The following is a 13,851-nucleotide window of genomic DNA, read 5'->3' as shown; positions in this document are numbered from 1 at the left end:
GGGATTCTCCAAGCTGAGAGATGTCCATTACATTCTATTTATTCCAGTTAATTCCCTTCAAGTCTGGCTATAGCTTTGTGCTGAAATCTTAATTCTGTCCTTGCTGCTTCCTTTACAGGTAAGATCACATGCCAGGTTCTGTGTGTTGAGCAAGCCCAGCATTAAAAGCTTGAGAAAAAGGCCTGTGCTGAAGGTAGTATTAGCAACTCTGAATCTGTCCATGAGTTGAGCTCTTCTTCAAGGCAGATGTTACTGGCCAAATTCAGTGCTTTTCCACAGGCAATACACAGCGGTTTTCTTCTAAAGCAGTTTAGGTCAGTAGAGCTGTGTCCTAGAGGAATCTGAGGTAATGTTGCCTACAGAACAGCTCTAGCATAACTGGAAAAGAGCAGAATTATCAGAGCCTTCCGTTCCTTTCAGTGCTTCTCAGAGCTCCATACATGTTCTGTCCCTACAGCCAACATTTTGGAGCTGGAAGCTTCACCAGTCTGCAGAGATAGCACTGGTAACAGCACTAAACATGGGGGCTAAAAAGGAGTAAAGCAGCTTGGTTAGACGGCAGGGTACTAGTGGTTTGTGCAAACTGTGAGGCATTGCTGGAGCATGAGGGGGACAAACTATCAAGATTGCAGAAGCCTGTCTCTTTGCTAAGTTCTTTTTTATCACACATCAAGTCCAGCTCCAGTGCTCCTAATGCCCCATCTCCCCTCATCTCTTCCCCTCAGGCAACTCTCTAATCTCTTTGACAAGCACATTCTGTCTAGTGGCTTTTCTTTCTAAATGTCTTTTGTGTTTTGATTCCCCTCCTTTGTGTGCAAATTCCTTCTTTTTCTTTCCGCTGTCCTCATTGTGCTCGCTGGTTAGATTCGAGCGGGTAATGCTATTAGATTGGGATAATCCATGCTTGGTTTATCTATGTGACTGTCTCTGAAGATTAGTGAAAACCAGTGTTATGGGCTAGATAAAGTGAACTGGTTCAGAAGGGCTCTTCTATCAGTCTGGAGATACTCAGGAAAATGACAGCAGGATTTCATTAGCCAGATTTGAGTGTAATGTCTTGTAATTTACTAGAGCCCTGTTGGGATCCATGTGCCTCCAGGAGACAGACATACACAGTGCGGTGCTTTTTACCCAGTTCACTTCTGGACAGAACAGGAATCAGCTTAGTGCAAGTGTGGCAAAATGCCTGTGGAGCATGTTTTGTTTGGTATTTGGTAGTGAATCGAGTTGTGAGTGTTTTACAACTCAGGGTCATTTCAGAATTTGAATTTTCTTAACTGAGGCTTTCCGTTAACTTCCCATTTAATGCCATCTGTAACAGTGTCTCTGGTCGTAGAATCATAGAATAGAATCATAGAAGAGTTAGGGTTGGAAAGGACCCTAAGATCATCTAGTTCCAACCCCCCTGCCGTGGGCAGGGACACCTTACGCTAAATCAGATCACCCAAGGCCTCGTCCAACCTGGTCTTGAACACTGCCAGGGATGGAGCATTCACAACCTCCCTGGGTAACCCATTCCAGTGCCTCACCACCCTAACAGGAAAGAATTTCCTTCTTATATCCAATCTAAACTTTCCCTGTTTAAGTTTTAACCTGTTACCCCTTGTCCTATCACTACAGTCTCTAATGAAGAGTCCCTCTCCAGCATCCCTATAGGCCCCCTTCAGACACTGGAAGGCTGCTATGAGGTCTCCATGCAGCCTTCTCTTCTCCAGGCTGAACAGACCCAACTTCCTCAGCCTGTCTTCATACAGGAGGTGCTCCTGTCCCGTGATCATCCTCGTGGCCCTCCTCTGGACTTGTTCCAACAGTTCCATGTCCTTTTTATGTTGAGGACACCAGAACTGCACACAATGCTCCAGGTGAGGTCTCACCAGAGCAGAGCAGAGGGGCAGGATCACCTCCTTCAACCTGCTGGTCACGCTCCTTTTGATGCAGCCCAGGATACGGTTGCTTTCTGGGCTGCAAGTGCACACTGCCAGCCCATGTTCATTTTCTCATCAACCAACACCCCCAAGTCCTTCTCCTCAGGGATGCTCTGAATCTCTTCTCTGCCCAACCTGTAGCTGTGCCTGGGATTGCCCCGACCCAGGTGCAGGACCTTGCACTTGGCAAGGTTAAACTTCATGAGGTTGTCATCAGCCCACCTCACAAGTGTGTCGAGGTCCCTCTGGATGGCATTCCTTCCCTCCAGGGTATCAGCTGAACCACACAGCTTGGGGTCATCGGCAAACTTGCTGAGGGCGCACTCAATCCCACTGTCCATGTCAGCGACAAAGATGTTGAACAAGACTGGTCCCAACACCGATCCCTGAGGGACCTCACTCGTTACTGGTCTCCAGCCGGACATTGAGCCATTGACCACAACTCTTTGCATGCAGCCATCCAGCCAGTTCTTTATCCACCGAGTGGCCCATCCATCAAATTGATGTCTCTCCAATTTAGAGACAAGGATGTCGTGTGGGACAGTGTTGAACGCTTTACACATGTCCAGGTAGATGACATCAACTGCTCTACCCCTGTCCATCAGTTCTGTAGCCCCATCATAGAAGGCCACCAAATTGGTCAGGCAGGATTTCCCCTTAGTGAAGCCCTGCTGGCTGTCACCAAGCACCTTGTTGATTTTCATGTGCCTTAGCATGCCTTCCAGGAGAATCTGCTCCAAGATGTTGCCAGGCACAGAGGTGAGACTGACTGCTCTGTAATTCCCCGGGTCATCCATTTTCCCCTTCTCAAAAATGGGGGTTATATTTCCCTTTTTCCAGTTGTCGGGAACTTCACCCGACTGCCATAATTTGTCAAATATGATGGCCAGCGGCTTCGCAACTTCATTTGCCAGCTCCTTCGGACCCACAGATGGATTTCATCAGGTCCCATGGACTTGTGCACGTTCAGATTTTTAAGATGGTCTCGACCCAGATCCTCTCCTACAGTGGGCACAAGGTCTTCATTCTCACAGTCCCTGCATCTGCCTTCCAAGACTTGGGTGGTTTGGTCAGAGCCTTTGCCAGTGAAGACTGAGGCAAAGAAGTCATTCAGAACCTCAGCCTTCTCCAAATCCTGTGTAGCCAGTTCTCCTGAGAGCTTCCTGAGGGGGCCTACATTCTCCCTAGTCTGTTTTTTATTTGTATGTACCTGTAGAATCCCTTCCTGTTGTCTTTAATATCCCTAGCCAAGCCTAATTCTAACTGGGCTTTAGCTTTCCTAACCTGGTCCCTAGCTTCCCAGACAACATCCCTGTACTCTTCCCATGCCACCTGTCCTTGCTTCCACTTATTATAAGCCTCTTTTTTCATTTGAATTTTCCTCAGGAGCTCCTTATCCATCCAAGGAGGTCTCCTGGCCCTCCTGCTGCATTTCCTTCTGGTTGGGATGCAACATTCCTGAGCTTGTAGCAGGTGATCCTTGAATATCAGCCAACAGTCTTGGGCCCCTCTGCCCTCTAGGGCTGTATCCCATGGAACCTTACTAAGCAGGTTCCTGAAGAGGCCAAAGTCTGCTCTTTTGAAGCCCAGGGCAGTGAGCTTGCTGCACGCTCTTCTCACTGTCCCGAGGATCTCAAATTCGAGCATCTCATGATCGCTGCATCCAAGGCTGCCCTGGAGCGTCACATTTCCAACGAGCCCTTCCTTGTTGGTGAGCACGAGGTCAAGCATGGCACCTCTCCTTGTTGGCTCCTCTGTTACTTGCAGAAGGAAGTTGTCTTCTACACAATCGAGGAACCTCCTGGATTGCTTGTGCCGGGCCGTACCGTCCTTCCAACAGATGTCAGGGTGGTTGAAGTCACCCATGAGAACAAGGGCCTGCAAGCGTGAGGCTTTTCCTATCTGTCTGTGGAGTGCTTCATCCGCAGGTTCTCCTTGATCAGGCGGTCTGTAACAGATCCCCACAGTAATGTCTCCCATAGCTATATTCCCTTTAACCCTGACCCACAAACTCCCTGTCCCCAGACAGAGTTCCATGCTCTCCAGCCTATCCCTAACATAAAGGGCAACTCCCCCTCCCCACCTGCCAGGCCTGTCTTTCCTAAAGAGCCTGTAACCTTCCATTCCAACACTCCAGTCATAGAAGCCATCCCACCATGTTTCTGTGATGCCTATTATATATCGTACCCCCGTAGATGTGGTCAGATCTATAGACTTAATTTGAGTTTCAACATAGCAAATCTATTATGAAAGAAGCATAAAATCCTTCTCTGTGCTGTTGTATTTCTTTAAGGTCCTCTGCATGTTGGTTACCTGTGGTGTTGGAGGTTGTCTGGGAGAGGACTGTTTGGTGGATGATGGGGGCCGACTGGCTGAAGTTTTCTAAATAGCCCCTTCTTTGCAGCACCTGGAGGGCAGCACAGAAGTGTGGGGTTATTTTGCTCTTATGTCAGTGGTAGGCCACTATGTAGTGATCGTGAGGCTTCCTGCTGGGAGCTCTGGTTCATGGTGGTTTCCTGAAGAGAATGGCTTGGAGGGCAGCCTGTGCCTGCCAGGCTTGGTCTGGGAAAGGGAGTCACAATCCCCTGCAGTGAGATCCCATTTCTAAATCTCTTTCGCAGGTGTGGAATGTGCTGTTAACATCAATGAGTGTGAGGAGGGTCCCTGCAAGAATGGAGCTGTCTGTGAGGATGGCATTGCTGACTATACCTGCCACTGTGCCCCTAGCCAGGATGGCATTATATGGGGAGGGAAGAACTGCTCTGTCAAGCTCACTGGGTGCCAGACGCATGACTGCCAAAATGAGGCCTTGTGCATCCCAACCTACCAAGCTGAGAGCCATGGCCACCTGTGCCAGTGCCAGCCTGGTTTCTATGATGCCACATGCTCAACACCAACAACATTTTCCTTTGCTTCCAGAGGGTATCTCCTCATTGAGCTGCCCGTGAACAATCAGAGCAGGAGGGACGTAGCAGGAGATCAGCTTGCCAGCGTGTCCCTCCGGTTCCGAACCACCTTGCCCAGCGCTATCCTTTTTTACCGAGGCCATGAAGCTGAATACTTGTTCCTGGAGCTCTATGATGGCATTCTGCATGCAGGACTGAAGAAGGAGGATGTTTGGTACCTGCTGCTCCTGGAGGGACTGAGAGTTGATGATGGCCAATGGCATAAAGTTGAAGTTGTTCTGCACAGCACTATGGAGCTAAAGCTCTGGCATGACTCTTGTGATACAGGTGTCTGCCTGAAGAGTTCTCCTGTCCCACATGGCACTGCTTTGGTCTCACATACCTTCCTGAGCATGTATGTGGGAGGTGCCGAGGATTCAATGGCCAACAACACACATAGCCAGCAAGGCTTTGTTGGCTGCATGGAGGACTTGCAGGTAGACACTGAAGCTGTGCTCCCAGCGGACCTGCCTCAGGGCGAGTCCTCCCCGGTGAAGCGGGGCTGTGACCGGACTGAGTGGTGCCTCTCCCAGCCCTGTTTCCATGGAGGGCTGTGCGTGGACCTTTGGGCAGCCTACAGGTGTGACTGTTCCAGGCCTTATGGAGGCCCAGCTTGTTCATATGGTAAGTGCCATGTGATTTACATCTGCCAGCTCCTCTGTCACCCCATGCTTTAAAAATACTGGATAAGCATTAAAGATACCTGGTAAGCAGTGATGCTAGCTCTGGAAGCAGTATTTTGTACTTGACCAGTGAGAAAACTAAAGCAAACCCCTCTGGGAATAAAATTCTCATTGATCCCTTCCCTGTCACTTGCTCCTGCAGGAATGATTGTCAGTTTGTGATGCAGGTGTTATTCCTTGTTGAGCCAGAGGCTCTGACTTTATCTTTGTATCAGATCTATGTGAATGCAGCAGGTCTGGGAAGTTGTCTTACTGTGAAAAGTTGATCTTGAGCTTCAGAGTTGAGGATGAAGAAGAATGTATTTCTTTATAGATAAAACACAGTGTTAAAGGAAGCTCTTTGACAATTTTGAGTTAAAGTAATATCTGTTTGCATTTTTCTTTTGTTCCTGCAAGGCTTACAGTAATCCTGCTCAGTTTTTTGTTTCACCCCTCAGCCCAAAGCATGACAAGGACAAGGTGGTTCTGCTGTTACCAAATTCACACATTTTAAAAGCAGATTTGTAGTTTACAAGTCCTTGAGTCAATCTGCTACATGGCAAGGGCTCTGCCAGACCTGTGTTTCCCTCTTCTGCTACTTGGGTGCTTGAATTCATGCCTTCCAGAGAAAGCAAGGGTGCGTTCGCCTACTTAATTTAACAGACCTGTGTGGGGAGAGAGCCCAATTACTCTGATCCATGTTGAAAATGTTGGGAAGAATAATCTTGCCACATTCATATAGAGTTGCTGCTTAGAATATCCCTGTGCCAGCTGCATTCCCCTTGCCACTGAGCTGATGTGAGTTTCTTTTCTTTTCCAGAGCGCCCGGCAGCAACATTTGGCCTAGAGAATTCCACCAGCTTTGCCTCTTTCAGCCTCTCTGACAGCCTTGGTACAAACTTCAACATCTCCTTTTTCATTCGGACTCGGAAACCTAATGGTTTGCTATTGCAGTTCAGCAGTGAAACTGCCCCCTGCCTCACCGTGTACTTGAGGAATGGCAGGCTGCGGATACAGATGTTGTCTGCAGATACTGTGACATTTCCAGAAAATCTGGTTGATGGCAGAAGACATTTGGTAGCTCTGTCTTTCCAAGGAGGAATTGTTTTTGCTCACCAATCGGACGTGCATGTGGAGCTGGGACAGCTCATAGCAAGACCTCTTTTAGCTGGTTACGAAGTGTATATTGGTGGGCATCCTAATCCAGACAATGCAGATACGTGGGGAGGTTATTTTAAAGGCTGTTTGCAAGACCTCCAGCTGAACAGCCACCAAATACAGCTTCTTCATGTTGAGAACTACAGTCTGCCACAGGAACTCAATAGGACTCAGAGTGGTAATCTGGTGAATGGTTGCATCTCTGATAACACCTGCAAGGTATGATGCCTCTTGTTTGGCTCTACATGCGTGCAGTTGTTTATTATAGTTCTGTGCTTACGGAAGAGTTCGACTGTCGCTGATACCAGGAAGATGGTTATTTTTAAGTTTTGGAGGACACATAGTCCCGTGTGCTCCTTTGTCACTCAATAGTCTACGTACAATTTTAGCACCAAGTTTGCCCTGTAGTTTTTATAGTTTGTGGAACTTGGGCAGTCCTGCTCTTATGTGGCCTATCTCTGTTTTGCTGAGCCCACACACTTGTTCCAGTTTCCAGCCTCACAGCAGTAACCTTCCCAGCTCCTCCCTTCCTCCTGCTTCAATTGCACAACAACCTCTTTTCCCAGGAATTTGCTGCTTCAGCAAGGACAGTTCAAGGAACTGTCTCCATAGTGCTCTTAGATGAGCAGCTGCCTCTCCTTCACACCACACGTGAAGGTGGGGTGACCATACTCCCTAATTCTGCCCTTCTTGCTCATGGTGCTGTAACGTATTGCCATGCCTCTGGTATTAGGTGTGTCCTCCTGGTAACAGAACTTTCCAGGAGCATTGCAGCTTGTTTGTTCTGTTTCTCACCTTTGCTTTAGTGCTTTGATCTTTTCTAGATTGATGGAACTCTGCCTGGGGAGTATCTCATCAGCACCAGTGCACACAGGGAGAGGAAGGATTTTGGGATTTTTTTTGTGGAAAGACCCTTATGCTTTCTTCGCTGCTGTTGAGTCAGTTTTAATTACCCTTCTTTCTTGATTCAAGCCCTGCTTGTACTAATCTTTGCTGTCACGTTTTCTTCTACCAAATTCTCTTAGATGCAAAGAGGAATTACTCTGCCTCTAAATTCTGCTGGTTTGCTTTTCAGTCTGAACCGTGTCAGAACGGGGGCACATGCACTGTCACCTGGAATGATTTCCATTGCAGCTGCCCAGTAAATTTCACTGGGAAATTTTGTGAAGAGAGAGTCTGGTGTGAAAGTGACCCTTGTCCTGAAGCTACCACCTGTGTAGATGTTCCAGCAGGATACGTGTGTGAGTACTGTTCTCCTGCTTATCTGATGGTAAAATCCCCAGTGTTCACTGTCTGTAATCTCTGTAAGGTTCAGCTGTTTCTAGGCTCTCGGGTTATTTCACCACACAGGACCAGTTCAGTGTTGCAGATGTGTCCGAGTTCTCTCTTAAGACAGAACCATAGAAAATAAGCAGACTAGTTGGCTAGTGATGCCCTGATGTGGAGGGAGGGATGTTTAGTGGCTAGGAAGTGTCCTGGAACTTGGGTGTTGGGGTGTTCCCAGCTCCACCATCCTGTCTCAGCAGCTTTGGATGTGTCACTTCCTGACTTACACTGTAGTTTTTTTAGCAGTAAAAGGGGAATAGTGTTTCTGTGCAGTGCTGTGAGACTGCCGAGTAAAAACTGCTGCACAAGAGCTGGATATTATTATTAGAAGTGCAGTTGTAAACAGGAAGGACTTTAAGGATGCCAGCAGCTAGGGCTGTAATCCTACTCACACTAAGCTTACATGGTTCTTAGGAGAGAACATGCCAGGAGTTTGCCATTGGTCTGTCTCCAACATGACACCAACCGTCTTTCAAATCCCTTATGCTCTACCCCACCCCTTTTATTTCTAGGTCTGTCTAATGCAACATTTGATAGTTATGCTGCAATTGAATTTACCAGCAGTGCATCAGTGACTAGAACTCTGAGCAGCCTCCATGTGGACTTCAGAACCAGGGATGAAGATGCTGTTTTGCTTTGGGCTGTGGAAGAAGTGGATTCCTTCCAGATAGCCATTAAGAACTCTTCCCTGCTTGTTGACATCAGGAGTGGGAATAGCATCGAAGGTGTCAGCTTCCTGAGTCAGAATTCCATCACGGACGGTGCCTGGCACAGCATCTCTGTGTCCATGGAAGAGCCATCTGCCCTTTCTTCCAGATGGCTCATTCGTTTGGATGACTCTGTTAATATGACTCTGCAGGGAACTGCTGGGAACTTGGACTTCCTGAAGAGCAACGCACTCATTGTTGTAGCTGAAAACTTCACCGGCTGCCTCGGACAAGTGAGGATCGGGGGGATCTACCTGCCTTTCACTGGCCACCTCTCGTACCCCCAGGCAGAGCAGTTCCAGCAGTCCAGCAGAAGGACCATCCAGCTGGGCTGCACTGGTGCTGATGTTTGTGCTTCCAGCCCTTGCCTCAATGCTGGCACTTGTGAGGACTTGTTCAATTCCTTCAGCTGCGCCTGCAGTGCTGGCTGGGGGGGGCTGCTCTGTGAGGCTAACATTGATGACTGCCAGTCCAGCCCATGCGTGCATGGGGACTGTGTTGATGAAGTAGCAGATTTCCAGTGTCAATGCTTCCGGGGGTTCATTGGGAAGAGGTGTGACATCAACGTGGATGACTGCGTGCGGCACCAGTGCCTGAATGGGGCTACCTGCATCGATGGGGTTTATGGCTACTCCTGCAAGTGCCCTCCTCACTATTCGGGACCTCGCTGCGAGTAAGTGCCTTGGTTGGTTTGGTGCAGCACATAAATTGGGCTTTTATTTTGGGAAAATTTCTCATTGCAAGTATCTGGTAGGTGAAGCACCTGAATTGTGCTGTGAATTGGAAGGTGCTGTCCAGGTCCGAATCCTCCCTGTCAGGTGCTCAGTCTCATCCAGGATAAGGGTCCTTCCTTTTCCTGTGGATTAGCCCCCTGCCACATTTCAGAGCTGTTTAAAGTGCAAGTCCTGTATTCTAGATTCCAGGTGCATTGCATGTCCTGGAGTGACAAGAGTGGTGCCAGGGGAATGGGTTCCTGGGCATAGGGCAGTAGGGGGACAGTCTGACCTCTGCTGAGAATGCTGGTTTTGATAAAGCTTTGATGCTGGGTTTCTAGAGTTGACCTGTAGGAGGAGTTCCTAACTGGTTGTTTATGGAAATGCCCATTGCTACTCCCTCTTTGAAAACAAGCCTGACCCTGACAAATACTTTCCTTTAATACTAGATAAAAATACATCTGCACTCCTACACTGACTAACAGCATTCCTTCAGCAAAGGGCTTGGTTGTATTTTGTCATTGGATCTAAGACTGCAGGCATTGTTTCTGTGTACTGGTTGAAAAAATGTGTATTTGAGTATCCTGCTCCTTATCAAATATGGACTGGGAGGAAAAAGGTTATTTACCCATCACCTGCTGCCTGCACTGCTTAGCAGTGCACATTTCCTGACCCCTCCATGGAGCTCATGTAAAATCTGGTGGGAAATCAGTATGGAGTCAGGAGGAGGGCTGGGTTTTTTTGATAAAGTCTATATTTATAGCATTTGTATTAGTATTGCAAAAATCCAGCATATTTTAGTCACCAAGGTATGCCTCATATCAGTAAAGGAGGTAGGAATCAACATGTTACTGAGATTTCCATATACTTGTGCCTGTTCAAACTGAACATTGACACAAATACACGGCTGAGCTTCAGTTACGTGATATACCCAGGTTCAATTCCCTGTTCTTGCTTCATTCTGGTGCAGTTATCTGGTACCTGTGTTAGCCTTGGTGGCCTTGCTGTGCTGCAGTTTGGCATTCCAACAGAATCCTGCTTCTGTTTTCATCAGCAAGAATAAGCAACTGTGTGAGGAAAGCCCTAGTGCTGGCACAGCTCCTGTGTGTTCTCTGGGTGTGCTCAAAGTAATGCTCTGGTATTATGGGTGATTTTTGAGACTGTTCCCATGTCCGCTTGTGTCAGACTCCTTCCAGCTACCAGTGGCTGTGCTGTGGCCCTCACCAGCCCAAATACACTTTTACCTTCCCCAGAACCTGGTTGATTTAGGGATTGTCTTGTTTTTCCCAGATGGCCATTCCCACCTGAGCAATGTGGGAAGAACTTCACCTGCCTGAATGGTGGCAAGTGCATCAGTGAGAGCTGGGGAGCCAACTGCACCTGCAAGCCAGGATTCACTGGAAGGAAGTAAGTGCTGGTTCTCTGATGCCTGCAGAGGAGCTGGTGCTCCAGTTGTTACATCAAGGGGATGCCTGAGCAGATTCAGTGCTTCCTCCTCTGGCACTTTTGCCATTCAAACAACTGCTCCAAAACTGTATGAGCTGTTGTTTTACCAAGAGGCAGCTTGATACGATCCTGCTGACAATACCAGTTCTTGCAGTGTGAACTGCTTCCAAGTAGTTCTGAGCCTCATGAGAATTCATTAACTGTGCTAAGGACCCGAACTGGCTTCAGTCATACAGACATGACAAAAGGAGGATCGGATGAAGGGGGAGGAATTCAGTGTTGTTGGACCCTGGAGGAAGCACCTGAAAAACGTGCAACAGGAACTTCTCAAATGAATGAGGCTATTTCAGCCTGTGTGATCCTGTGTTCTGTGGCACAAACACACACGTGACAAACCTCATTTAATTCCAATGTGCTTTTCCTTTCCAGTTGTCAAATTAACATAAACAAGTGTGAGCCAAACCCTTGCCAGAATGGAGGCACCTGTCAGGACTCTGAGAACAAATACGAGTGTCTGTGCAGTGCCAGCTACACCGGAGAGCGCTGCGACATCAACGTAAGCCCTTCCTTTCGCTTGTGCTCCTTCTGTTTTCCCAAACTGGGTTGTGAGGTGCAGCAGCTGTAGGCTTAGAATCATAGAATCATGGAGTGGTGTGGGCTGGAAAGGACCTTAATGCTCATCCACTTCCAGCCCCCTGCCACAGGTGGGTTCTAACCCACCTTTCACTTGACCACGTTGCTGAGAATGCAGAGTTCCAGGGGTGGGGAACACTGAGGCTGCCTGCATGCCACAGCCCCCTGCACGCCAGCACCACTGGGAAATCAGCTGGTACCAAGGAAACCTGAAGTGGGAGATGACTTTTCTCTTGCAGTGCTGTTGCATGTTAGGCTCCAGTGTGTAAGACTTGCTTTTTCTCTGTGGAGCTGTTGCATGGAGCGGTAGCTTGTCTGGTAACCTGGGAATGTACTAACCCGAGCTGCATGGACGAGCCTGTGCGCCACGGCGGGGTTTGCTGCTGTTGCTGTTACTGAGGCTTCTGTAATGCATGTGCCAGGGGGTCACTGACATTTCCAGTTTGCATGCATAGACTCCTTCAGGCATCTTTCTCCTCTGTCCCAGGACACTTCTTATGGGTTCCTTGTTTCCATCTTCATCCTCCCCAGTGCTTTTTGCAGGACTGTCTTGTCTTTTCCCTCTTTAAAGGCCAGGGCCTGGCGGGGCAGGGAGGAGGGCAGGGCATGGCTGCTGGCTGGGGGTGCTGTGAACATAGCTGTGGAAGCAGAGGGCTGTTAGCTGTGCTCTCGCTCTTTCTCCCTCCCACCACCAAGCAGCAGGGATGGGCTGCTGGAAACACCTCTCCTGTTGGTGCTCGTGACTAACCCTGTGCATGCTGTGCAAAGCTAGAACTAACCCTGAGCGCATCCTTGAGTTCTGGCCGGCTCAGAGCATCCACTTGAGCTTCAATCGTGTGAAAATGGCAGAAGGGCTTCCAGGTACTGGGGGATTATTCCTCCTGAGCTGCATTGCTTTGTGACATTAGCATAGGCTGTAAGGCGTTCAAATGATGGAAATAAGCTGGAATTCTGGTTTGATCTCCAAGGTGGCAGATACTAGTGTGTGTTAGCAGTAAGAAATATTTTAAAGCTTTTTTAAGGACAAAAATGCCACAGTTTTATTTCATTCTTTGTTGTTGTGTTCCGCACATTCTTAATCCCACCAGAACCTAAAGCGCGTGTGTTCGGGTAGGTTTCTCTCCTCAGTACTTGGCCCTTTTATCATCTCTGTCTCCCATCCATGTACTTCTCCTTCCTTCTACAAGTTGTCTGCAAGCATTTTTATCTAGTGGGGACATTAAATATGTGCCTTGGTGAGAAGTTTTGAGCTATGAACTCAATGGATCTTGTTCGCTGTGCCCATTATTATTATTATGGTCTGCTCTTGGTTTTTAATAATGGGCTATTTTTAATGCCAGGTTTGAACATGTTTTGCTGAGAGATTAAAGAAGGGACAGGAGCATTCTCTGTGCAGGTGCCCTCAGACCCTTGTTCCTTCCTTGTCCTTTCCCATTCAGGTACAGGGTACCCTTGCTTCTCTGAGAACTTTTTGCCCTAATCTGACCATTTTGGGTTCTTCGACTGCAGTTATTGTAACCATGGGAGTTTCATTGTTTCTCCATTAATTTCTCTTACAGAAAGGGACTCCAGGGGCTCTCTTCCCCTCCCCACTAATTGAAGTAGCTGTCCCTGTAGCCTGTGGCTCTTTACTGCTACTCAGTATTGGTCTCATATTCATGATTCTCACTGCAAGGAAGAGGCGCCAATCAGAGGGAACCTACAGCCCGAGTCAGCAAGAAGTGGCAGGAGCACGGTTGGAGATGGACAGTGTCCTAAAGGTGCCACCTGAAGAGCGGTTAATATAGGCCCTGCAGTGACAAGGAGATGTACCTGCAAGGTCTGCTTTGACCTTGACCTTTTTCCAGCACTTGCAGCAGCAGAACCACCCCATCCCAGTTTTCTTAAGGCGTGTGTGGTGATGAAGACGTGGACTTAGAAGGACCAGGCAGAGTGTGCAGGCAGCGGCTGCTCCAGCGGGTTTCAGTGAGCCAAGTCAGTGCAGAGCACTGGCTCTGTGAGAGGCTCTCCTTCTGCCCTCCCTGCCCCATGGACTCCTCCAGCCATTCAGGGGCTGGGGAGGGGCTCTGGCTCCATTACCCCTTTCGGGCAGCAGTGGCATAGTTACATCTGCTTTCAATGGCAGGGTTAAATTAGGTGCTAATTTACAGATTCAGATCTTATATATGCCTTTAAGGAGCATTGTGTAGAGGGTGTTTAAGGTTGGTTTGTCTGTACTGGTCTGTTTCTGTCAACTGAAAAACACTCGAAGCTTTCCCAGCTCAGGTGTGTGGGGTTGCACCAGCAGCCTTCAACAGCAACAGCAGCTGAGACCTCCTGCCCTGCCACAGCCACCC

The 13,851-nt window shown here is 48.4% G+C and overlaps 1 protein-coding gene across 9 annotated transcripts in view; it reads left to right on the top strand.

Moving 5' to 3' along the window:
• CRB2 (crumbs cell polarity complex component 2) overlaps positions 1 to 13,851 on the top strand; it is a 64,533-nt gene that overhangs the window by 49,878 nt on the left and 804 nt on the right. For 8 of the 9 annotated variants that reach the window (XM_057409004.1, XM_057409001.1, XM_057409003.1 and 5 more), the window contains 7 exons: positions 4,547 to 5,494; positions 6,353 to 6,909; positions 7,766 to 7,931; positions 8,529 to 9,396; positions 10,727 to 10,843; positions 11,312 to 11,438; positions 13,075 to 13,790. In XM_057409004.1, coding sequence (XP_057264987.1) covers positions 4,547 to 5,494; positions 6,353 to 6,909; positions 7,766 to 7,931; positions 8,529 to 9,396; positions 10,727 to 10,843; positions 11,312 to 11,438; positions 13,075 to 13,302 — 3,011 coding nt within the window. In that variant the 3' untranslated portion in view covers positions 13,303 to 13,790. Of the gene's footprint in view, positions 1 to 4,546; positions 5,495 to 6,352; positions 6,910 to 7,765; positions 7,932 to 8,528; positions 9,397 to 10,726; positions 10,844 to 11,311; positions 11,439 to 13,074; positions 13,791 to 13,851 lie in introns of those variants that run through there. The other variant, XM_057408999.1, reaches the window with a different exon arrangement.

Source organism: Pezoporus wallicus, unplaced genomic scaffold (assembly GCF_028554395.1).
Source record: "Pezoporus wallicus isolate ANWC-B61680 ecotype Strahan unplaced genomic scaffold, APGP_CSIRO_Pwel_v1 contig_8341, whole genome shotgun sequence".
In the NCBI taxonomy this organism is placed as follows: domain Eukaryota; kingdom Metazoa; phylum Chordata; class Aves; order Psittaciformes; family Psittacidae; genus Pezoporus; species Pezoporus wallicus.
Note: the sequence above shows the minus strand (reverse complement) of the source record. Positions and strands in the feature narration are given on the sequence as shown.